The sequence below is a fragment of the Lampetra fluviatilis genome, chromosome 19, assembly GCF_964198595.1.
Source record: "Lampetra fluviatilis chromosome 19, kcLamFluv1.1, whole genome shotgun sequence".
Lineage (NCBI taxonomy): Eukaryota > Metazoa > Chordata > Hyperoartia > Petromyzontiformes > Petromyzontidae > Lampetra > Lampetra fluviatilis.
Window position 1 is genome coordinate 9,211,812 of NC_136293.1, and position 26,696 is coordinate 9,238,507.

The window sequence follows — 26,696 nt, forward strand, 5'->3', positions numbered from 1 at the left end:
AGCCGGGTATCGGGTAGAGTACGGGTATCGGTTACCCGGTTGCGACCTCTGATCTGCAGCGAGCGGTGCATCATGCCGTGTCAGGCAAGGGCAGCCCCGAGAAGGATGGCGTTTGCAGAACTACTTGTGAAACCCCTTCCACGAAGTCTTCTTCATCAGCCAAGTCACGGGTTAGAAGCGGTGTGCCTATGTACGTCTCTCTCTCTATGTATCTCTGTGATATCTGTCTCTACTTATATGTCTGTCTATATGTCTCTGGTTCTGTGTTTTATCTCTCTCTCAAATTTAGCATTCTCAGGAAGAACGTAATCAACCAGGTAGGGTGTTGACTGTTATGTTAACCGACTCTCTGTTGTATTACGTTACATTTCTAAGTATACTAGATTTGTGTTTCTATTTCATTTATACCTGATGACGATTGCTTGTGTTGCAATCGAAACGTCGTATGCTAGTATTTTATTTATTATTTTCTCTTTATACGTGACTTTACCGAAAGAACCAAAGAGTCATTCCTGCAGTCACGAAAGCTCCAAATTAGGTTAGAAACGGTCCTCTGAGTCAAGCCCCCTTCAGTCAAAGGGGGGTCTTTGCGTGGTGAAGTGACAAGCCGAATGGACGCGTGGCAGCAGAGTTTGTAATTGTTGCTCTGGCTACTTACTGCAACTAAATTAATGTGAGTCTTGCGGAGCACCCAGCATATGGTTACCAATCTAATATAAATGAGAGTCTGTGAGCGTCCGCAAAAAAAAAAGTATCAAATAAAATTACCTAACCTGGCAGCCTCTCCCCACGTGTTATCCGATGAGTTTAGCAGGCGTATAATGATTCGCTGTCCCTGGGGGTTCACAATTTGGGCTTTGTGATTTCGTTTGAGAATCGATTTCTTTGTTTTGTTTTTGTATAAAATCTCGTCTGTTCTGTTTCATTCGTTCCCACAGCCTAAATGTACTACCAGCGTACGCCGCACATGCCGTTTGCGTTAATTGAAAGCAATCATCCCCTACGTGCCAGATTTATTTCACGCATGTATCGAAATCATGAGATACAACTTTTATTCTTTAAAGTTATCTGTCTAGTAGGGGTGTAACGATGCGCATGAACGATAGTAAAAAAAAGATGAATTTGTAATGTGCGCATATTTCAATATAGTCAGACCATTTCTTTGATAGAGAATTCAGCGGGGCAGAGCCAGACTTTAAAGTCTCGTATGCCATCCCGAACAGGCGATAGCCCGAACGGTGGAGTAACTTCAAGTTCAAGTTCATTTATTAGGTATAGCCCTGTGAGCCATTCGGCTCTTGAATCGGGTGCAACCGCAACAAACAAAAAACAAAAACATGAAAAAAACATCTTAAAGTGACTATGTGACTGAGTGCAAACAGTAAAATATTGCAGAAAAAGCACCGTACACAAAAATGTGCAAAAATCCCAGTGGCATGCAAGGCAAACAACAACAACAACCACAAGACAACTTAGATTTAGGCCATCAGTCTAACTCTGTACTACAACAAACAAACATGGGCAAACCAAAAAACTTATTGAAAATCACCAAAATAAAGCCATAAAAGCAATGAAACAGTGCAGGTCATAGGAACTGTGACCGAATTTTCACAATAAATGACGTAAACAACATGGACTACCAAACTCTGCAGCCATAGCTGGCTGCATGAGTCACTCTACAACAGTAGAAGCATTGAGCTGCTGCTTGAAGGTGGATGGTGCCTGGATGCTTACTGCTGCTGTTTCTGCACGTGTGCCGGTGCATCCACGGAGGATCGCCGGCTCATCCGGGAGGGTCCTGGTTCTGTCGGTGCGACGAGCAGATTGCCTCGGACATCCTCCGTTATTTTATTTGTATTATTATTTCTATTATTTTTATAACTTATTTTTTTACCTACGTGACTTTACCGAAACAACCTAAGAGTATGCAGTCACGAAAGCTTCAAATCTAGAATCCTCCGTTAGAATGTGGCGATTTCATGGCTTGTTGCGATTCATGGCCGCGATTCGAATCGAGAGTCGATTATTTTCTCCGACTCGTTTTGGCACGCGACGAACGCCCATTCTGCTGGGCCGTATAAAAGGAGCGCGCCTCATCTGGGTCAAAGAAGCTTTCCGTTCGGCTGCACAATCGCGGCATTCAAACGCCACCTACTTTAAGGGGGCACTTTAAGGCCCCGTTATTACGGGTGGCTACGTACGGTGCGAAAGAAGTTCAACATACATACAAACGTACATTATAAATTGCATTATTATTATTGTCGTTGTTGAAGTGTCTTCGGAATTGGTTGCGTGACAACTGCGTAGGATTCCGCGGCCACACGCTGTCATCGGCTCTCCGGTGCGCTTGCGGGTTGTGCCGCCGTGTTGTTCGGCACAATGTCTGACGTTTCGCTCCACGTGCTGGCAGCTCCCTTGGAATTCTGTCGCTGACAATGCCCAGGACAGCGTGCGAACGCATCGGAGAGCTGGTTCCGCTCCATCATCCTCTCGGGCCATTTCTTCGTGCGTTTTCAGGCCGTACGTTTTCGCTCCCCGTGCCCGGGAGCTTCTTCGGGATTCGAGTTTCCGAAAGAAGCGCTCCCAGCGCGTGGGGCGAAACACCGTCGGCCGTCGTGGGGAACGAGCGCGCGGTACGATCCGAAGAGACGTCGGAGGAGAGCTGTGGCTTGGAGGAGGATGAGGAGGGGGATGAGGAGGAGGGAGGAGGAGGTTTTAATGCCCGGGGTTGGATGAGGGAGGAGAAGATGGTGGCAGGGTGGCAGGGTTACCCGACTGTTAATTTTTTTTTATTCAATTCACACATTGACAAGAAGAGAGGGCTTATTTTTACTGACAGCCCACATTTCATCGATGTAATTAAAATAAATAAATGTCACGATGATGTCCCGCACATGCATCACGATAATTCGGCCAACATCGCCAAATAAAATGCTTTCCCCCCATACAGTGCGGGCAGCAGCTGAGTCGGAGAGATAAAGGCGGCCGAGATGGAGCTTGACCGCCCCTCACATCTAACGACGCATCGATGCGTCAATTGAAATCGGCTCAGATGTATTCTTTGCTCACGTCCACCGAGAAAATGGAGCGATGCGATGAGCTGGTGGATGAGAGATAACAAATTTCTGTTGCAAACAGTAAAGTGGGCTTGCGCAGGACAGGTTCGCTAGAAGGGACGACGGCTCATGGGCTAAACTAAGGACGGTAGGGTCAACTCGGGAGCCAACGTGCACTTGAGAAGGTTTCCTGTGGAGTTGGAGTGATGAACGCTTGAGCACAAGAGCTCGACGGATTATTACGTCGCAGCATTGCAAGTTATGGTGATGTCATTGGATAGATCATTGCCACTGCCGATGATGATGATGATGACGACGACAATGACCTGGGTATGTGTTTCTCCGACAGATATCTCTAAACGTTTAGCAAGCTTTGTTGTGTATCTGCTGGTTAGCTCGAGCCAAACTCAGCCCAGAGGCGCTTGGCTCACGACGACGATGACGATTTTTGCCAGGGCCTCGACGCTCATCGCAAGACGCTAATCGGGAGATGCGTGTTACTGTGTGCCCACGTTGTTGTTGTATGTATGTTGAACTTCTTTCACACCGTACATAGCGAACATCACTAATCGGAGGTGCGGGGGAAGGACAACAAACTAAACACAAAAAGCAGTTCTCAAGAAATGAGCTTCCATTCCAGATTTAAAAGTTGCATAGCTCCAGTGGCTTCCTAATATTGGAAGGAAGAGCGTTCCAGACGGCCGCAGAAGCAGCACATCTGAAAGCGCGCGATGCGGCGACCGTCTTTTTCCGACGGTTCGCCAAAAGCCGACCGGACTTTGCGTGCCGGTTAATGCCCCTTTGACGAGGTCAGCAAGGTACCGCGGTTCATTTGTGGCAAGCACCCTGTGTGCAATGAGTAACGTATTCGTTTGTTGTCGCTGCTGCTGCTGCTGCTGCGTGTGCGTATAGAACACCTGAAGGGGCAGCTGGAGCAGTACATGTCACGCTTCCCCGTGGTGCGCATCGTGCGCACCTCGCGCCGCGAGGGCCTCATCCGCACGCGCCTCCTGGGGGCGGCCGCGGCTCACGGAGACGTCCTCACGTTCCTCGACTCGCACTGCGAGGCCAACGTCAACTGGCTCCCGCCGCTGCTCGGTGAGATCGGGCGGAGGTCGGGGGGCGGAGGTGGGGTCGGGGGTTAGCGGGGGGGGGGGGGGTCTGGGAGGAGAAGCGACGTCCTGCCGATGCCGGGTGCGGTGCAGCTCTCGGTGATCTCTTTCCCACTGTGCACCCGAGCCGAAGATCCCTGGGGTTTGATGTTCCACGAAGCTCACGGTCCACCCTAAACCGCATCCAAACAGCCCACGGCAGATGCGGATACCTGATGCGCCAATGGGAAATAAAAAAAAACTCTTCAGTGTGCGGCTGTGGTCGTTGGTCATACGCCGACGATTAAAGGAAGTGCTGTTGAGCCTGGATTTCAACCGTGGCAGGGGAGTGAGTAGACAGCACGGACCAGCGAGTGACCCGACACAAGAGTGTGCGGAGGGGAGAGGTAGGCAAGGGAAGGCCGTGCTTGAAAGTCTTAAAGATGGTGTTCGCTTGAAACATCGTAAGTATTTCTCACACCCCCTTAAACTTGTGCCACTTGAAATAAAATAAAATAAACTAAACCAGGCTTTAACTTTTGAGCTGTTTTATGCACCCGTCCGTGGAAACACAGCTGGGCTGGGCTCGGGGAAATCAGAGGTGCCGTGCGCTGACGCGCCCCAAAAAACCTCGCACGTAAACGCACCCGAGATTTGAACAACAACAACCGACCGTGCACCACGAGACACTGATTGCGCGAGACACTAATTATTACGCAATCAACCGCTTCAGGAGGTGCCCGAGTTGCTTTAAATGGTCTTTTCTTTTGTTTAAAAATGCAATTGTGAAACCCCCCCCAAAAACACGGACGACGAACAAAAGCCATATTTCTGTCGGTAGCGTCAGTGGCCGCTCCGCTTTGTTGTTGCTGCCCAGCTCGCGTTGCGCCGCAGTTCCCACCGTGAATGACGCCCCATCGCATCGCTGACGATCACCAGCGCGAATGCGTAATGTTAATATGACTAATTCTAGATTTGAAGCTTTCGTGACTGCAATGATTCATATTCTTAGGTTTTTTCGGTAAAGTCACGTAGGTAAAAACATTAAAAATAAAAATAAAATAAAAATCACGACGTTTCGGAGGCAACACAAGCTTCCGTCTTCAGGTGGTACCGTCACAGCCACGACAGCTGTATCAAGTGAATGAGAGATTGCAGGAGTTACCACTGCGTTTATATAATGGTTGGAGAAGGTGGTGGGGCAAGGGCCGCATACTTATTATTAATATGGTAAGGTGAGGCTTGAGACTAAGAATAGACTGCATAACAAAGGCTGAGCCTTTGTTATTTTACTTTTTAATGTTTTTACCTACGTGACTTTACCGAAAAAACCTAAGAATATGAATATGACTAATTGTTATTTTGGGGGGGGGGGCGGTGGGGGGGGCGAGGGGGGGGGGCTAGGCGTCCCAGCCCCCCCCTACCCCCGACGTGCGAGTTTCGCGAGTCCTCGCTCTTCCCAGGTCCGTCACGTCTTCTTAGCCGCGTCCCCGTTCAGCATAAATCACGCGTACGCAAGCGGCGCCTTCGTATCTATCGCACACGAGCGGCGCGTTCACCCCGGCGGAAAGTTTTTGTTCTACCCACGTTCTGAAACGATCGATGGCTGTCAAAAATAATAATAGCAATAAGGATATTTACAGATTGTTGTCACGTGAAGGCATTTTGAAAGCTTTATCCGACGGAATTTTCAAAATGGGCGTTAAGATCAAATTTTAATGTTCACTTGAGCTTATTTATATATTCACCTGCTGGTCGCGCTCCGCTTGGAGGCGCGACGCTGAGCAATACGGCTCGGCCAATGGGACGGCTCTCGCTTTGTCGTTTTTCTTTTTCGAACTGCGATCGTGACACACATGCCTGCTGGTGGGGCCCTGCTGACCACTGCCGCTGGCTGACTTGTGATGTCACGAGCCTTCCCTTTGCAACTCTCGCGTGTGTGTGTGTGTGCACGCGCGAGAGTCCACAGGGGAATGGTGATGTGGCGGTTTGCACGCTGCGCTACGATCCCGGCGGCCCGAGTTCGATTCCCGCTCACGGCCAAACGTCAGTGACGATTAACTGAAACACTAGTGGGCTTCCCCTAGGTCGACTCAGCCTCAAATGAGTACCTGGTGCGATGTGTAAACACCGCCGCTTGGGAGACAAAGGTAGCCGAGCGTGGTGCTGCCCACCGACCCCCTCGTGTGGTGTGCCGTGCCGGCCTTCATTGGTGCTCGTGAACAGCACTTTCCCCAACAGTCAGTTGAGGCTATATGGGGTATCATTTTGTCTTTGTCCACAGGGAGCTTTGCGCTGTTGCTTGGTAAGCCCATTCAGCATACATTTCTGGCCATTGGCCAGTAGCAATTAGCCCCAGCTGGAATTAGACTCCAATTCAACGTGGCCCAAGAAAACTACGGGGGGGAGATGAACATAAGGCTGTGATGACAGCCTCAGTCGGTGCTCGCTGAGAGCGCTTCCTCCATCGCGCTAGCCACGGCTGGCGTCCGAAGCGAGCGATATCTGAACCTCGATTTAAAGCTTTCGTGACTGCAGGGATTCATCTTCTTGGTTCTTTTGGTAAAGTCACGTAGAATGGAAATAATAAAATAATAAAAATAAAACATAATAAAATAATTCTCACGACGTTTCGGCCACAACGCAAGCAGCCGTCCTCAGGTGGAGAACAGGTCTGTCGAGATGACACACCCCAGGCTTGGAGCGACTATTTAAGCTGGGATGGATCGCATATCTGCATTTCCCATAAATATGCTAAATTCCTCTTGATATGCAAATTCCTTTGTCAAGGCGCTCTTCGCCCCTCCAACCCAGCTTAAATAGTCGCTCCAAGCCTGGGGCTTGTCATTCAGACTCTGTCTTCTTGACAGACCTGTTCTCCACCTGAGGACGGCTGCTTGCGTTGTGGCCGAAACGACGTGAGAATTATTTTATTATGTTTTATTTTTATTATTTTATTATTTCCATTCTACGTGACTTTACCGAAAGAACCAAGAAGATATCTGAACCATTCCTGGCTCCCCCCTTCGCTAAGCGCACGATGGCAGGTCCGGGGATGTCTGGTCGAACGACTTCCAGGCTCAGAGTGGCATGGCGAGGCCTTCATCGTCCATCAGTGGATGCGTGTACGTTGAACATCTTTCACACCGTACGTAGCCAATCGTGCTCATCAGAGGTGCGGGGGGAAGGACAACAAACTAAACTCAAAGAGCAGTTCTAACGAAATTAGTTTTCAATCCAGATGACTTTAAAGTGCGCAGCTCCCAGTGGAAAATCTAGATTTGAAGTTTTCGTGACTGCAGGGATCCATACTCTTTGGTTCTTTCGGTAAAGTCACGTAGGTAGAAAATAAAATCAATTAAATCACGACGTTTCGGGCGCAACACAAGCGTCCGTCATCAGGTGGGACAACCACAGCAAGAAACAATCGCGGAAGTGGGCTCACAGTGGCTTCATAATATCGGAAAGGAAGAGCGTTCCAGACGGCCGCAGAAGCGCATCTGCAAGCGCCGCGCGATGCGGTGGCCGTCTTTGTTCGATGGCGAGCCAAAAGTAGCTGCAAGGATGACCGGATAAATGTTTACAACTTACTTATTATACAATAGCAGCTGCTTTGGCCGTCCCGGGACGGAAGCTGTAATATTTAAGAAAAAATTGAGCGAAGTATAGTTGTATCTTGTGTAAATTTTATGTCAGTGAATCTTGTACAAAAGTACGTGAGCAAACACTTCACTGCAGTTCACTGTAGCACTGCATTAATGGCAGTGATTCTTGCACGAAACTACATCATAAAACACCTCACTTCATGTCACTGTAGCACTGTATATAACTGACCTTCAATTTGTTCAAATTCACTGCTCTGATACTTTATTCTCTTCTGCTTTCGGTCGCTGGGGTTGAAATAAATTGGAAATCGATACAATATCTGGAAAATCACCGAGAAATGTCTATTTTACCATAATGTAGAAGCATAAATTAGACTTACCTTTTGTCTCAAGTGCTGAAGAAATAAATAGGACACCAAATCGACTTTGTTGCTGCGTAGAATAATTTATTAGATTCACTTTCAATAAAGAAACGTCAAACTTAAAGCGAATTTGCGAAAAAAAATATTTCCGTAAAAAAAATTTTCTGTAAAAAAACCACCCGCTCATGCATATTAATAATGACGGGGGGGGGGGGGTGCGGCATGTGGAGTGACGTCACGCGCGTTACACACAAACAGACGTTCTTGGCTCATTATGGAAATAATACTCGGGTTTTAAAGACTCACCGCCGCTTCCTCTCACCCTCCCCCCGGTGATTCTGTTGGCACAATTTGGGATCGTGAATACATTCAGGAATTGTTTCTAATTGTATTCTCAGTTTTACTCCACAATTTATATCATTTATTGTAGTTGTTTTTCTCTCTCTCTCTCTCTCTCATTAGTGTAGTTGTGTTTACCGCATTAGGCTAAATGTACCATGAGCATTATCATTTGCATTTAATTTGCATGAATCGTAAAACAATCAATCCTCACACGCATGACACGATGCACGTCTCGTACGGCATAGGAATCGACTTTTAATTGACAAATCGATCGTTGCAGGCCCGCATTACATAAAACACACACACATACAACAACAATAACAGTAATCATCATTCGCACGAACGTTTTTAGCGAGAGGTCCTCAAAGACAGGAAAGAAATGAACGCAAACAAACGTGCGACTGAAAAAAAAAACACACACACCAAGCAGAGGGTGAGAGTGCTGACCAGAGATGACAGATCGCCCGCCGCAGTCCGTTCCGCCCGAAGGGAGATGTTCCTACGGCTGGGGAGATGCGTTTTGGAACAGCTGCTGTTGGATGGAACACCCCGTCCAGAGCCGCACGGAGCCCCGCTGTGGCCACCAGACAGAAGCGACGGGGGCCCACGTCCCCGTCTCTCCACCGTGTCCCCACCGTGTCTCTCGCGGTGGGGACACGCTCACTGTGTCTCACTGTGTCCCCAGTGTGTCTCTCTATATCGAACTGTGTCCCCACCGTGTATCACTGTGCCTCACCGTGTCTCACCATGTCTCACTGTGTCTCACTGTATCCCCACTATGTCTCACTGTGTCTCCACCGTGTCTCTCTGTGTCCCCAGTGTGTCTCTCTATGTCGAACTGTGTCCCCACCGTGTCTCACTGTGCCTCACCATGTCTCACCGTGTCTCACCGTGTCTCACTGTGTCTCTCTGTGTCTCACCGTGTCTCACTGTATCCCCAATATGTCACACTGCGTCTCACCGTATCCTCAAGCCCCACTGTCAAAAAAAATGAATGCGCTCGATAAAAGCCGCTTGCCAAGGCACAGTCCAATTAATGAAACGGACTAATCGCTTTTCACTTTTTTTTATTCAACTTAACAATTACTTAAAATCGACCGGAGCTTTATTTCACCCGGCGGTGTCCACTGATGTAGACATTCTCTGTTAAAAGATGATCGTTTACGCTGATATATATATTTTTAGAAGTATTAAAATGCCTTGCAGCGACGCGTGGCTCTCCGCATATATTCTGGTTTGCCCCCGCGTCTCGACAAAGCTGCTAAAACACATTTGCTGCCCCCTCCCTCGTTGGTAAATGAGACACCGCAATGCATGAAAAATAGAAATTTCTCCGGCACGTGAATTTTGCGTGGGTGCCGCCGTGCGGATGCAGCATTGACACAGCCATCAATGCGCCACGGTGGCGAGATGTTAATTGCCTCGCCTGGTACGCAGGAGGTCGTGGGTTCGAAACCTACCCTGACGCCTGCATATTTGGAGTTTGCGTGTCTCTCCCCTTAGATGCGTGGATCTTTCTCCGGGTCCTCCGGTTTTTCCGTCCACATTTAGAAACACGCGCTCAGAGTATTTGTCTGCTATAAATTTATACGTGACGAGCCACTTCGTTAACCAATCATTTGTGGCCAGGTCGCTATATAGCGAAAAAATATGAATGAAAATTAATAAATGTCGTTTCAATAGAATGCGTTGGACAAACAAGCGGTGTAGATTGCGACGCGGGCGCTGTCTGTGAGTGGCGTGACCCCCACGTCTCCGCCCGTGCCTCGCCACAGAGCGAGGCGCTCGTGGGCAGAAGCCGTCGCACGTTTCTGGCATGGTTAGGGGCCATTAGGACGCTGTCTTTCCGACAGCTCTGTTTCTTCACCTGAGGACGGCTGCTTGCGTTGTGGCCGAAACGTCGTGAGAATTTTATTTTATAATGTTTTATTTTTATTATTTTTTTATTTCCCTTCTACGTGACTTTACCGAAAGAACCAAGAATATGAATCCCTGCAGTCACGAAAGCTTTAAATCGAAAAACGGTTAGGGAAATCGATGGGCACGAGCGAATGCATAAAAATGTAAATAACCGCGTCCAATTAATAATTAGCACTGTGTCTCCGGCGCGCGATTGGTTTTTCAACGAGACGCTGCCGCCGGCGGCGGCAAGAATGCGTGTTTGCGAGTGTCTCCGACGTGAAGGGGTGCGGGGATTGGGGGGGTTGGCGGATCACGCAGAGTTGGGGTTGCCGAGCGTGCGGGTCGCCCACCTTGCCAGGCAATGTGGTCGGAGAGTGGAGAGGAGAATAGTGAGATGAGAGGTAGGAGAGTACGTGGAAGGGAGAAGAGTGAGATGAGAGGGGAGAGGTAGGAGGGTGGGTGGATGGGAATAGAGTTACCGTATATGAAATATGAGAGGTAGGAGAGAGTGTAGAGGGGAGTGGAGTGAGATGACAGAGGAGAGGTAGGAGAGTGCGTGGAGGGGAGTAGAGTGAGATGAGAGGGGAGAGGTAGGAGGGTCGGTGGATGAGAACAGAGTTACAGTATATGAAATATGAGAGGTAGGAGAGAGTGTAGAGGGGAGTGGAATGAGATGTGAGATGAGAGGTAGGAGAGTGTGTGGAGGGGAGTAGAGTGAGATGGGAGAGGTAGGAGGGTGGGGTGGATGGGAATAGAGTTACAGTAAATGAAATGGGAGAGGTAGGAGAGAGTGTAGAGGGGAGTAGAGTGAGATGAGAGGTAGGAGAGTGCGTGGAGGGGAGTAGAGTGAGATGAGAGGGGACAGGCAGGCAGTCAGGGGTCGGCCCACGGAAAATCTTGAAATGTATCCGGGTTTGTATTGGGAGCCAGTGAAGCGCTCGGAATATCAGTGCGATGTGCAAAGTCTAGCAGTGGAATTTTGGACCATCCTTTCTTTATCCAACCATTTGTCTTACCTGTGTGGTTATTTGTGTTTTTTTTTACCCTGCAGACCGCATTGCCAAGGACCGGCGCACGGTCGTGTGCCCCATGATCGACGTCATCAACCACGACCACTTTGGCTACGAGACGCAGGCGGGGGATGCCATGCGCGGTGCCTTCGACTGGGAGATGTACTACAAGCGCATCCCCATCCCCACGGAACTCCAGCGGCCAGACCCCAGCGATCCCTTCGAGTGAGTCTCGGCCGGCGGTGCCACCTGTCCTGGTTTTCCCAGGTTTGTTGTCTTTCTGAGGTCGCCGTCCAGGGACATCCGCACGTCATCCCCGGACTATGAAGTGCCGTTTTTGTTTGTCAGTTGCGTAATGATAACGACAATAGCACGCGCCACTCGGCACGACGCATTTAAAGGTCGCTCTCCCCACCAATCGGTGGTGCAAGATGTTCACCCTCCCCTCGATGTGTCTTGGGTTTTATCGCCCATCGAAGGTGGACAATCCAAATCCTAGTCTCAACCCGAACACCGGACCCCCGAACTCTGACGTGAGCAGCCTCGGCCCGCCTTCGACTTGAATTCGCTCAGAGCGAGCACCCCACCGGTTCCCCTGGGTCCTGGAAGTCGAGCGGGGGTTGCGCACGCCCTCCGAGGCGGTCGCGCGGTTCGTTTCCGCGTGCTGTTGGGCTCGACGCAACGACGCTTGGCACCGCGCGCCCGGAGCTTCTGTTCCCCGGAGAAGCTCCCGGCGCGTCGAGCGAAGCGTCGAACTTTGCGCGACCTCCGATGAACGCCGTTGGCTACGTGCGGTGCGAAAGAAGTTCGTACGTACGTACGCGTACGTACAACACACAGGGCTACACAGCGCAACTGTATTGAGCCTGGTTAGTACTCACGGAGCAGACTGTCTTGGAATACCGGGAAATGATGATGGTAATTCCAACACTCATACAAATCCTGGGCTCTAACCGTGCCAATAATAGAAACGATGCCTCTATTCCCAACACTAAAACTAATCCTAGAAATAACCGTGCCCGAGTGTCTACCCATGACACTAATGCTAATACTGTGGTGCTAATCCCAACACTCATACTAATCCTGGCAATAACTCTAACCCAGCTGTCTAACCTTGACACTAATGCTAACTATGGCTCTCAGGCTAATAATCCTGGCAATAACTGTGTCCCAGTATCTACCCACAACACCCATACTAATCCCAATCCTTATCATCCTTGCCATAACTGTGTAGTGGTGATACGCGCTGGGTGTATATGTCGTGTGCCAGCGCGTATGTACGGGTGTGTGTGTGGTGACACGCGCTGACGGGGAGGAGCAGGCGTCAGTGCGCGGGTGGGGGTAGTGCTGCTGATTGGCTGTGTGCCGGTGACGCGCCCAGAGGGAGTGATCGGGTAGCAGCGCGGTGTGATTGGTCGGGGAGTGGAAACACGCGCTGAGCGGAACCGGATCGTAGGGATAGCGCGTGGGGATTGGGTAACTGAGGAGCGGTGCCGACGTTGAGGTCCGCATCCGCTCCGTCTCCCGGGAAGAAGAGGTATATAAGGTGATGCACAGAGGAGCAGGGGGCAGAAGTGGAACCATCTAAGAATGAAGACGAAGGTGCAGAGATAGAGCCCGGAGAGGAGAGTAAGGGAGAGTAGAGGAGAGTAATGGAGAGTAGAGGAGAGTAATGGAGAATAGAGGAGAGTAAGGTATAAGTGTGTAGCCAGCGAGAGAGAACGGTCTACACGAGCTGAGTAATGTATAGTGTGTAGCCAGCGAGAGAGAACGGTCTACACGAGCTGAGTAATGTATAGTGTGTAGCCAGCGAGAGAGAACGGTCTACACGAGCTGAGTAATGTAAGTGTGTAGCCAGAGAGAGAGAACGGTCTACACGAGCCGAGTATGCATACGGTGTAGCCAGAGAGAGAGGAAGGTCTACACGAGCCGAGTATGCATACGGTGTAGCCAGAGAGAGAGATGCAAAGTCTACACGAGGCGAGTGGAGAGTGTAGCAGAGGCGCAGAGTCTACACGAGGCGAGAGAAGAGTGTAGCCGAGGCGCGGAGTCTACACGAGGCACAGAGAGCCAGCAGCACAGAATCCAGAGAGTCAAGAGAAGCGTAGGGTGAAGAAGAAGAGGTCACGAGTTGTACCGTTGTATGGTGACCGCATTGTGAAGAAGAGAGGCCACGCGTTGTATTGTTACAAGTCAAGATTTAATAAAAGAAGTGTGTTCCCGTCAAGGAGTTTCCTGCCGTCATTTTCCAATACTTCAACTGTACCCCAGCGTCTGCCCACAACATTAATGCTCACTTTATGATGCTAATCCCAAACACTGTCGTTAATGCTGTCAGTAACTGTAACCCAGCATTTAGCCGACTATTCAAACGCTCGTGCCCAATGCTATAGCGCTCATACAAAGCCTGTGACTGACTGCAAATGTAACCATAGCCATAGCCACACTGGTAATGCACGAATCCTGACATTTCGTCAAAATTGGTACTCGTTTCTGCACGGGGGAACTTAGGAGAGTGACAATCGGAAAAGCAACTCCCAGAATCAGGTACGCACTGCAGAGTGGGTTCACGTTCGTGATGGGGCAGCCAAACTCGTCAAAGAAAAAACTAAATGACGAAAATTTTTACTTATTTATTTCCTTGTTTTAACCCAGGTAAGGCCCCACTGAGCTATATAGCTCTTTTTTTCAGAAGTGACCTGGCCACAAATGATAGCGCAACGAAGTGGCTTATCACGTGGTAATGTATCGCAGCCAAAACTCTTCAACGGGTGATGTTGATCATAAATGTGGAGGGAAAACCCGGAGGATCCAGAGAAAAATTGCACGGGACAAACGAGAGAACATGCAAACTCCAGATATTAAAGCAGGCGTTAGGGTGGGGGATCGAACCCACGACCTGCTGCATATCAGGCCAGGTAGTTAACATCTCCTAGCCACTGCGGCAGAAACCAGGGGACCCGGAGAAAAACCTCCTGACCCTTAAAGCGGCACGCTAAGATCTTCATGCGGCTGAGGGCCGCAAGATACCGACGACTTTACCCATCGTGCATCTGCACGGAACAAGCGCTCCAACTTTATATATATACATATATATGTTTGGTGCGAGTGATGGAGAGAAGCTGAGGGCGCATGCGCTTGTATGGGCTGAGCGGGTGACGTGGGAGCGGTCACTCAGCCGGTTCGCTCGTCCTGGTTTGTAGAGATTTTGAGTTCAGAAATCTGCGGGAGCGCCCACGGGAGTGCTCGTGATCTGGGCTCTGCCGGGGCCTGCAAGCGAGGAGTTGCCCCAGGCCACTCGCGCTTCCACAGATTTATTTTTTATTTCCTGCCCGTCTCGCATGAGGTTGCTTTGAAAAGTGGAACGTTATCGCCGCGTCTCGGCCGAGCCGCACTGCCGGAGAGCCGCATCCTGGGACTGGCGAGCCGGCGTTGGTCCACCCCTGACGCAGGGGGATCACCGCGGTTTAGGTCCACGCTACCAGTCCACGGACCTTTGTTGCTCTACGGTACACGTCTCGCTTAATAATGAGGGCAATTAAGCTTTTACGATATATGGCCACTTGTCTTGGCTTTACGTGGGAGGAAACACGGCGGTGCATTGCTCTCTGCGATTGTTCTGAATGTAAATTTTATCATCTCGTGATGTAACATCAGGAGCACAATTTGAATAACATTGGGGGGGTGGGGGGAGGGTGGAATAAACGAGAACTATTTTGTTTTAACCCCAACGCTGGATCTCTGTATGCACGAACGCTGCGTGTGTGTGTCATGTGCACTACTGCATGGGGGGCAGTAGTAGCATATTGGTTAGCACCGAGCGCTACGAACCTGGCGACCCAAGTTCGATTCTGGATCACGGCCGACATCTGTGGCGAATATATATGAACCGGTCCTGGGTCTCCCGAAACTTCGGCGAATATCAGCGCTGGGAAGACAAAAAGCGGCCGGGAGTGGTGCTGGCCACCCACCCCCCTCGCGCGCCGTGGCACGGCCTTCATCGGTGCTGATGCTCGCTGACAGCACGTGCCCCAGCAGCCCGCATTGCCTACCTGTGCGGGATCTTTTGTGTTTTGCACCGGCCGTGTGGGAGCACGTAGCGCAGGGGGCCCGTGCTCAGCTGTGTACTCTTGAGCCGGGTGTGTGGCGTGTCATGTTGTGTAAACAGAATGCCCTTGCTCTTGCCCAGGAGTTGAATTTAGTTTGAAAATACCAAAGAGAAAAAGAAATGGAAGCAAGATAAATGATTTTGTGCGGCAGGTAGCTTGTTCCGTTTTGCACGGTTGGCTCCTTTGGTTTTTGTTTTGTCCGAGGCATTTTGGCAGAAAGGAAAATCATTTAAGCAGGACCCACGATAGCATTTTTTCCTTCACGCTCAGAAAGGGCAAGTTTGATTTCAATTCAGCTTCTTTTTTATTTTATTTATATTTCCCAAGTTAGTTTTATTTACTCCCCCCCCCCCCCCCCCCCCCATCTGCCCACACTCTGTTAGCACGTGAGTGTATATGTTATTTTCGGAACGGCCACCTTTTACTGCTTGGCTTCCGTCCCTGCTGATGCCTGATCTCACGCACCAAGACCCCAGGCAGAGGTGTCTGACAGTCGCCTGTCAGAATTAATTCTGGATGATTGACCGCATTAATGATTTGAAACGGAAGGCGACGAATCCTGCACGCAAATTAATTAGCACACTTAATCAAACATAATCGACACGTAAAGACGAATGTACTGTTTTTTCCCATCATCACCACGGCCACCTACATCATCGTCATTATTAAATCGTCAGCTTTATACGTGTCATCGTCTTGACGTGTGTATTCATCAAGCATCGCCAACTCCAAATGCTCACGGCTAAATCACCCTGCACGCGCCTGACCGCGTCTGATTTAGTAGCTAAGCAGGTGTGAGCTTCGCGAGTACCTGGATGTGTATCCCAGGTATTTCAGGTGTGGGCTGCAAGGTGACGGGGGAGATGATAGTTCAGCAATGCATTGTTGAATCTGTCTGTCCAGGAAGTTGAGGATTCATTACCTTATGTATGCGGGGGTCTCTTTGGGTACTGGACTTTCATGTCGAACACTGCAGCGTAGTCCTGAAGACTCGGCAAAGCCTCATTACATGCTAGGTAGGCGGTGATTCCCCGCAACCTATGCTCCTCTCAATATAATGAATTGTGAGCCTTAAGCATAAAGAATGATTGCTGAGAATCCTAAATGTGCCTCGGTCTGTCTCTGTGAGCCTCGGGCATTAATACTAAACTCTGAAAATCATATATGCGTCTTGTTCTGGCTTCATGAGCCTCGAGCATTAACACTGAAGCACAAGACTTTTTTTTATCGTTAACCCTTTCTCAGCCTTTGGGCAATTTCACACTCACACGTGGGAATCCTAAATGTGCCTCGGCCGGCTCCTCTGAGCCTCGGGCATTAACGCCAAACCCTAATGACGTTAAGGGTGCCTTCGTCCGGCTCTTTGGACCTCGGGAACGATAGCATCTGCTGCGCATCGCGACGTCGCTGCGCCCCAGCTTGCCATTGATTATTTTTTGTTTTGACGATAGGCGCAAATTATTAACATAGATTATGAATCTTCTTGGTTCTTTCGGTAAAGTCACGTGACTTTACCGAAAGAACCAAGAAGATGAATCCCTGCAGTCACGAAAGCTTTAAATCGAAATAGATTATGAACTCTAATTTACTACCCCAGTCGCCATCAATGGGTTACCAGGGCCAGACATGTCACAGGACCCCATGGTGCAAATCGCTCGGCCTTCTTACCGCGACAGGGGCGGCGACGCGGCCCAGCGGCAGCACTGCGGCTCGCCGCTAGTCACTCCGGACGTTCACGGTTCGAATGACAGCGGACGCCCTGGTTAATACTGCGGTGTGGAATAATCACCCCGATAGCATGACGTGCTGTCGGATTTGCGGTGCGTGCATTCTAAAGATCCCCTGACGTAGTTCACAAGGGGAAGCCCATTACGTGCCAGCGTCAGTGCCCAAACTTGCCAAATTCGCAAATTAACCGCAAATTACTCAATTTGGATCACAATACATAGCAATCAGCCACCCCTTCCTGGCAGATTAATGATCCGGGTCTATCTTGCAGACAAGACTGTGCCGGTCTATTGCATTCTCACCTAGCTCAACAAAACTACGATCGTGGGTGATTGGGTGGCTATGCCATGGCTGATGATCACCTCTCTGGCCGTGGCAAGGGATCAAAGCCCTCCTGCCATGGCGGGTGATGGGGCACCCGCAGCTTAGTGGACAGCGAGGTCCTGTCACCTTATTTTCTTGATTCTTTCGGTAAAGTCACGTAGAAGAGAAATAATAAAATAATATAAATATAAAACAACAAAAAATTCTCACGACGTTTCGACTGCAACACAAGCAATCATCCCTGAATCCCTGCAGTCACGAAAGCTTTAAATCAAAATATAATCCTGTCACCTTGTTGAGGTGGGCGATCTGGTTACTACGCTGTGACGTGATGTCTGCGCTGGGCTCGTTGTGCCGTGGTACGCGTGGCGTGATGACTGACCTGGCCTCGTTGTGCCGTGGTATGCGTGGCGTGCGCAGGTCCCCCGTGATGGCCGGTGGGCTGTTTGCCATCGATCGCCGCTGGTTTTACGAGCTCGGAGCCTACGACCCGGGCCTGGACATCTGGGGCGGGGAGCAGTACGAAATCTCCTTCAAGGTGCAGACAAAAGCCTTTGTCATCACCGCCTTTGTCATTGCCACCACATTGTCTTAGTTGTCGGTTTAGATGTCATTGTTGTCATCGACATTACTACTGTCCGACGTTTCGCTCAACGTGCCAGGAGCCGAGTTCCCGAAGAAGCTTCCAGATGTGCGGCACAACGGCGGACACCGTGCCAAACGACGGAAATACATCATAAAACTGTCGTAATTTTCATGCTTTCATCGTGATTAACGGAGCGTCATCCTCGCCATCATCATCGGCAGGCTGCTTTTATTGGCAGCTCGGTGTTGCAGTGGTTTGGCGCACTGCGCTATGAACCCTGCGACCCAAGTTCGATCCCTGGCCACGGCTAGCATCAGTACCGAGTGAGATCTGACACTTTCCTAGGTGCCCCTTTCACCAATCTGCGCTGACCAGCGTGGTAATGTGTGGTCAAACGACTCCAAGATCGACACGGAAGGGGGAGGCCTTCATCCTGCAGTCGATTGACACTAGTCGTGTTGTGCAGCATAAACTCATCATTCGTAATTCCTGTGCTCATCTTACATGCATGGAATCAGGTGTGTAAAGCTATTATAAAAAATGTATGCAGATGTTATGCAAATGTTCCATTTAGGCTGACATTACAAACCGTGCAAACGAGACAGGGGAAGAAAAAAGAGGCGACACAAACGGCGAGGTAAAAACGAGACAAAATAGAATTTAAAACAAATCAAGACCCTGAAACCGTGAAACTGCATTGAATCATTGGGGAAGCAAATCGTAAACATGCAAATTGATGACGATCGCCATCATGACCGCCGCCAAATCCACAATCATTGTCATCGCAACCCACAATCTCCACCACGTATTGTACGCGACTCGATAATACCTGCGGATATTGAGTGTGTGTCCCTCATACGCTCGGCAATGGAATTGGCAGAGCACCCTAATGCAGCTGGGGCCCTCCTGATAGAGGAGTCCTGAGACTCATTGAGGCTTTCCTGAATAAATAATGCTCGTGTGTGTATTTTCTCTTGAAGCGATGCCTGGCACCAGAACTATCCTCTCGAAACTTGGAGGGACCGTGTCGCTAAATCATGTGCATCGCAATTCCGTCTTGGGATTGCCTGCTCTGCTCGGCATCCTAATGTTGTATTATACATCCGTGGTGTGTGTGTATATATATTTATTTTTTCGCTAAAAGAACCGCACATAAAGGATCTCGACATTGATTACAAGGGTTAGATTTGCAGTTAGTGCCAGAACCAAATTGGTATTGATCAGAGTGGGTTTGCGTGAATTCCACCTCGGAGAGAGATATGTCTTGTTACCGCTATCATTCCTTGCTCCACTATTCTCTCCCAACATTTGTTTCTTCCCCAGTCTGAAATAAAAAAAAAATCGCGCTGCAAATGGCAACATCCATCCTCATTCTTGGTTAAGGGCTGAGTGGGTGAGGGACGGGGAAACTGAGGGACGACAAGAGAGCGGGAGTAAGGGAGTCGGGGAGCTGAATGTTAATCCTGTTCTTTCTGTCTTGTGGCCACAGAGACCACTTAAAAAAAAATGTAATCACCGCACCTGCAATGAAAGCCACCATCCCTCTATCCCGTTCCCTCTCACTCCCACACCTTCTCTGCGGCTGCCCCCCCCCCCTTCTCTGCGCCCCCTCCCCTTCCCCGCCACTACATCCCTCTCTCTCTCTCTCCCCCCCCCCTCTGGCTCGTCTTTTCCCTTGATTTTTTTTTTTTCCGCTTCCTTGGTCACCGCGCGTGCTAAGATGTGACACATGAATTTAAGGGGGAATTTCGGGGGCCAAGAGGTGCTCAGGGTGGGTGGGTGGGTAGGGGGGGTGGGGGTGGCGGAATTGCGAGGCTTGGCACGTTAATTCTGAGCGCCGTTCACAAAAATCTGTCGCCCGCCGTCGCCTCTTCCACCGACGCCGTGGGGTGCAGGCAGTGCTGAATCAAGCTAGTGCGGGGCCTGTAGCATATTATGTTATAAAGGGGCCCTAAATAAAACAATACAAATATTTAAACACAATTTTTTTAACTTGCACGGTAAAGTAATTGTATGTTTTCATTTGCTATACAGCCAGATAATTAATACAACAGATCGCTAACCTTAAACACTCAGTCGTTCATAAAAGTTGAAGGTGGTATAGTACTATAGTAATAGAGCAAGTGCAGAATCACTAAACCGGAATTGATAGCTTGAAAGCATTCAGCGCGGGGCCCTTGAAAGTGCGGGGCCCGTAGCATGTGCAGCTACTTTTGCTACGAGGATCATCCGGCACTGGGTGCAGGGTCTGCGAGCCGCTCTGCCGGCAGCTCGTGTCAAATTGGCCGAGGGATCTTTGTTGATGCATCTCAAGGTGAATGCAGCGTAAATAAATAACTGGTTCTCTCGGCACGTGTCGTTTTTTTTTTTTGCTTCATCGTCGTCGTTGTTTTCTTTTCCTTCCAGTTTACTTATTTATGCTTTATTTGATATGTGCGTTGTGCACAACCGGCGGGATTGCTTGTTCCACGAGCATTTCCCTGCAGTCGCTGAATGATCGTGCCGTTGCTTTGAATGGAGCGACGCTCTCGCGAGAGCCTTTCCTTGTTTCCTATTTTTTCAACTCTCTTGCCGTGCCCGTTTGCCGCCGCGACCCACCGTGACCTCTCGCAATGTCCAACGCGAAATCTGCCCCCACCTCAACACATCCCCACCGCCTTCGCCGGCCCTCCCGCTTCACCGTGCCCCGGCAATATTTTTTTACAGCTATACGGGGAATCTTGGCCTCATGCGCGTTTGTGCCACGCGCGTTATCAAACGGGCTCGTGCCCACAGCACGTCAGATGGACGGGCGGTCGTGGTCGTTGCGTGCGTGTGCGCGCACCCACTTCACATGCGCACATTGTGCCCCACTTGGGGCTGAGCTCACGCCACTCGTTTCTTGACAGATCGCGCATGCCAATGACACGACCGCAAGCCACCGCTGGCTTCCGCCTTAATCTCCCCTCGCAGTCGCGCCCAACCGCTGGTACTGCCCCAGCCTACTTGTTATCGCTGCGCTCCATGGTGCTTGCCGCCGCTACTCATCCACCGCACACAGTGGAGGGAGATGAAAGAATGAGCAGGTGGCAAAATGATAGCGGAGCTGTCGCGTGCCACAGGTGTCTCAAGGGCCGGATCCGTGGTTTTATTTTAAATGAATGGGGGGGTGGAGGCGGGGTGCGGTGCGTTTCATAAATGGATAAAAGACGACCGAAGGCACGGCGACCCTTGTGATCAAAATTCCCACCGTGCACAGAAGGCATGATGCAATGCAATGCTATACGAGCGTCTGAGTGTGACCGCTTCTCAAAGGGCTGTACTGGAAGAGTTGGGTCCACTCGTTTTATGGAGGGAGGCAGAGGGAGACAGGCTGAAAGCCCACAAGATCGGTGGTTTTCCAGAGCTCGATTGTGCATAGCCAGGATCTTGATCACTGTGCATATTTGCAGTTGCAAGGTAACCCCGATAGATTTGTCATGAGACGCATTATTTGGTGATGTTGTTCTTGCGTGGCAAGTGGTCCACAAGCACAAATAACAAAATCTAAATCAACATTCTTCAGTGCCTCTGCCTTAAAGGGAAAATAATATATAAGGGCGACGTTTCGGAGCAATGGCCCTTCTTCACAGCACGTGTATGCATTGCCTTTTTACGGCACTGTTATTTGCGATTGTGACGAATGTGTGGATGCTTCCGATGCAGCATCACCAGCTATTTTGTTTACTTACAAAGCTCGCGTACAGTTTCCTTGCAACTGCAAATCTATCATCAAGACATACGTTGTGTCGAGTTTGCTTACTCCTAACTTTCACCTGCGTTACCGATCACCGGCTCAATCCCTCGACGGCCTTTCGCGCCTTTCCTCTGTCGTGCGCATTGGACGTTTGTCTTCGTGGACCGACATCGCCAGTCTCTTTTGAAGACGCCACAGCCCACGTTGTCCCCGTCCGACCGCTCGATAAGGTCGCTGCTTTCTTATCACCTCGTCCTCCCACCTCCCCGCCCCTCTCCCCGCTCCTCCCCGCCCCCATCTCACACTCTTCCCCCCCCCATCCCCTGCCGTTCCAAGGTTTGGATGTGCGGCGGGCGTATGGAAGACGTGCCGTGCTCGCGGGTCGGGCACATCTACCGCAAGTACGTGCCGTACAAAGTGCCTGCGGGGACGAGCCTGGCCAAGGTAAAAGCAAAACAAAAACGCACCGGACACCGGAAACCGAGCATGGTGAAGGCTGAAAGAGGCAGTACGTTATTGCCCAAGGGGGTTTTTAATTTCCATTTTTGTTTTTTCCCTTCCTTCCGCGGCTGCGCTGCGTGGACTCTCTGGCGTGTTTTTCGTTTCGCGCCGCGCGTCGTTGGCCACGATTGTGTCCGGCGCGATTCTTCGCTCCGCGTGCCTCTCGGAGCTTCCGCGTGATCCTCCTGAACGTTGCCACGGGCGTCCCCGGACCCCTGTGCTCAGCTCCTCAAGGAGCTCCCCAGCACGTACAGCTAAATGCCGAGGACTTGGGGAGCCAGGGGTCAGCAGGTTGGATGGAGCACACCAGCCAACCAAATGCGAGCTCTACCCCCTCACACTTGCCAACCAACTTACCAGCCACTAGCACTAGTATTCTTGGGTTTTGTCGGTAAAGTCACGTAGGTAAAAAATAAAATAAAAATCACGACGTTTCGGAGGCAACACAAGCTTACGTCTTTACTTGATACAGCGAGCGTGCTGTGACGGTTCCACCTGAAGACGGAGGCTTGTGTTGCCTCCGAAACGTCGTGATTTTTATTTTATTTTTATTTTTACCTACGTGACTTTACCGAAAAAACCCATGAATATGAATCCTTGCAGTCACGAAAGCTTCAAATCTAGAACACTATAACTAGCCCTACCCTCACCCTTGCCAGCTAGCGCACCAAATGCCACCCCTAACCAACGAACTCGCCATTAGTACTAGCTCTACCCTAACCGTAACCAGCTCGTCAATAAGCCACGAGTACTCACCCTTCCAATACCCATAGCCCCTAACTCCACTTTGCTGAGAGAGGACCCTTTCGCTCCTTGTTGTTTGTCTATCGCGACGTTGTTCGCGCCCCTGTCTACCGACAAAGTTCCTGCGAGTGAGAACAAGGTGAGCCATCGGGGGCAATCCTCCAACGCAACATGATATCTCTCATACTTCTTGGTTCTTTCGGTAAAGTCACGTAGAAGGGAAGTAATAAAATAATAAAAATAAAACATAATAAAATACAATTCTCACGACGTTTCAGCCACAACGGCCACAACGCAAGCAGCCGTCCTCAGGTGAAGAACAGGGCTGTTCTACGTGACTTTACCGAAAGAACTAAGAAGATGAATCCCTGCAGTCACGAAAGCTTTAAATCTAAATGTATCTCTCAAACTCTCTGGTTCTTTCGGTAAAGTCACGTAGGTATGATGATGATTGCTTGTGTTGCAATCGAAACGTCGTGATTTATTTCTATTTTTATTTTCTACTTACGTGACTTTACCGAAAGAACCATAGAGCATGGATTCCTGCGGTCACTAAGGCTTCAAATCTCGAATGATATCTCTCCTTGGGTAAATCTGCACTGCGACACTTGAGGCTGGGATTGTCAGTCAGATTGCCAGATTTAAATGTGTCTGTGTGTTGACCGTGTCTCTGGGTGTACATACGTGCGGTTTTGCCATACGCGTGAGTGTGTGGCACGTACCGCTATGCTCTTTTAGTGTGTGTTGAGCAGAGTGAAAAAGAGATTCATAGCTCGTCGGATGACTCCAAGGATGAATAAATATTCTGATTCTGAGTTTATCTCTGTTGCTGACCTCTTTGCCGTGATGGATATTGCACATCCCTGGAGGGGGCTGAATTATCAGTCAGTACGACAAACACTGCCATGCATTGTGCTCTCTTTACTGACCCTATAGACAGCATGATGAGCATGATCATGACAATGATGATGACAGTGATTACTATGGCTGTGATGATGATGATGATGGTGATCATGACGGCAATGGTGGAGATTCAGACACTGATGATAACTACGGCAGCAAAGGTACAAATGGCAACGGGGATAATAAGAGGGTGCGTCAATTCAACCTTGAATGGAATTTCAGCTCGTGAGCTGATAGCCCGGCTCTCCAACCTCGGCTGTGTTCGTGTTCACTCGTACAAGTATTTTGCCAATATTGTCATGGCATATTCTATTATGTTAGAAATAAAGTAATAACTCACGTTTCCTTCCAATTTGCCATTCTCCAACTATTTTAATTTCCCCGGCATGTATCGGTGGCTATTATTTTCTAATTGACATCAGCGGTAAAGTGCTCCTTCGCTTATTGTGCGGCAGACTCCCAACTGGACGGTGCGGTATTTTTATTTATTTTTTCAAATTGATGTCGGATTTATGATTCCACCTTTAACCACATGTGGCCCAAGCAATAAAAAAAATCAATATCTGCCCCCCCCCCCCCACTTCTCGATGCTGCCGTTCTCTCCGAGAGCAAACTGCCTGTTTTATTTTTTTGTTTCTTTAACCGAAGCACGAGCGTAGCAGCTGTCCCACATCTGCAAGAGGGCCCTAAAGAATCGTACAATCCCGCGCGTCATTGCTACTCCCCTCCCACCACCCCAACCACCTCGCCCCAATCGCGTGCAACAAACAGATGGCTCACGGCAAAGACAGCACTCCCCGAGCGGACGTGTGGCCACCGAGCTGGTTCGTGCCGCGTTGAGGAGTCAGATCCCGCGCCGAATTCGTATTGCGGTGGCGGACGCCTGCTTGCACACGTCCGCGGAACAACATCCCATCGTCACCATCATCACCATCGTCTAGCGTCCTCTCTCTCTCTCTGCCAAGCCTTTGGCGTCGTGTAGCGCTTCCCCCTCCGCTTCTCTCTCCCCTCCGCCAGGCTCCTTGCGTTGTTGGAGATCATTGGCAATGGGTAAAACATATTCTTACGAGGAGGAGGGGGGGGGCTGGTGAAGTACATTTTAATACATTGTATTACATTTATATCAATGTATTCAATCGACAAATACACTTGCTGTTTTAAACAAACGACATTTTAAGTGGATTACACTGATCAACAAAAAAAAAACATTTGTTTCTGGCCTGGACTTTTGCAGCTGTTCTAGACTAATTTCAGGGTGCTGATTCCAAATCTGATCTCAGATTTGCTCTATCACATCATTTTTATGCTATCGGCATACCCCATTTTCATTGATTTTACTCGAAATTAACTCTGTCACTTATGATTGCAAGTTGTTGCGAGTCAGTGACTGCTTTAGTGTTAAATATGGTGCTGTATTTTTAGGATAGTGTGTTTATAATATCATTTTATGTAGATATCCACATTTTCTTGGTTCTTTCGGTAAAGTCACGTAGAAGGGAAGTAATAAAATAATAAAAATAAAACATAATAAAATAAAATAATTCTCACGACGTTTCGGCTACAACGCAAGCAGCCGTCTTCAGGTGAAGAATGAGACACTGCCAAGCTAGGAGCTTATAAGCTCCCCCATTTAGACGGCTGCTTGTGTTGTAGCCGAAACGTCGTGAGAATTATTTTATTTTATTATGTTTTATTTTTATTATTTTATTACTTCCCTTCTACGTGACTTTACCGAAAGAACCAAAAAGATGAATCCCTGCAGTCACGAAAGCTTTAAATCGAAAAATATCCACATTTATTTAATATTTTTCTTCTGCCAGTTTTTATTGAAAATGCAATATTTGATATCTCAAAAACCTGATGTGATAGACAAAAACGGATGCCAGATTTGGAATCAGCACCCCAAAATTACATTAATACCGTTGGAATACCTTATGCCAGAAAAAGTGTGTTGACCAGTGTTATTTGTCGTATTTAGTCGGACAACGTGAGCGCGCTGAGTTTCCGCTGTCAGAGCGCGTGGTGGACCGGCGCGTCAGGCAGCAGCCGTTGTGCCACTGCCCCGCCGCGTGCTCTGCCCGTGGCGACTTCGGCCCTCTCTCTCGTCGAGTCCGGCTTTGGCAGGGCTCTCGGTGGGGACGGCGTTTGAACGCTGCAGCTGGGGGGAGGGGGCGGGATTGGGTTTGATGGGTGCTAAGATGGCCTGCCAGCCTGGAGCTGGGGTCACGAGTGGTGAGATCATCTTCTTGGTTCTTTCGGTAAAGTCACGTAGAATGGAAATAATAAAATAATAAAAATAAAACATAATAAAATTATTCTCACGACGTTTCGGCCACAACGCAAGCAGCCGTCCTCTCTCCACCCGAGGACGGCTGCTTGCGTTGTGGCCGAAACGTCCCTGCAGTCACGAAAGCTTTAAATCGAGTGGTGAGATGTTAACTCCCTCGCCTGGTATACAGGAGGTCGTGGTTTTGCCCCGTGGTCGTGTGAATTTTTCTCTGGGTCCCTCCGATCCCCCCCCCCCCCACCCCCCTATTTAGAAACACGCATTTCGCGTTTAGAGTATTTGCCTGCTATAAATATCCACACGATAAGGGGCCATCCATTGAGTACGTACGCATGGAGGGGGGAGGGGGGGTTAACCCAAATGCGTACGCTTGCGTATGGGGGGTCTACTGACAATGTACGTATAGGAAACGTGGGGGGGTGGTGAAGCAT

General features: G+C 49.5%; 1 protein-coding gene across 3 annotated transcripts in view; it reads left to right on the forward strand.

Moving 5' to 3' along the window:
• GALNTL6 (polypeptide N-acetylgalactosaminyltransferase like 6) overlaps nucleotides 1-26,696 on the forward strand; it is a 259,772-nt gene that overhangs the window by 217,850 nt on the left and 15,226 nt on the right. For all 3 annotated transcript variants that reach the window (XM_078864976.1, XM_078864979.1, XM_078864978.1), the window contains exons 5-8: nucleotides 3,969-4,154; nucleotides 11,410-11,593; nucleotides 17,950-18,067; nucleotides 22,167-22,274. In XM_078864976.1, coding sequence (XP_078721102.1) covers nucleotides 3,969-4,154; nucleotides 11,410-11,593; nucleotides 17,950-18,067; nucleotides 22,167-22,274 — 596 coding nt within the window. The remainder of the gene's footprint in view (nucleotides 1-3,968; nucleotides 4,155-11,409; nucleotides 11,594-17,949; nucleotides 18,068-22,166; nucleotides 22,275-26,696) is intronic.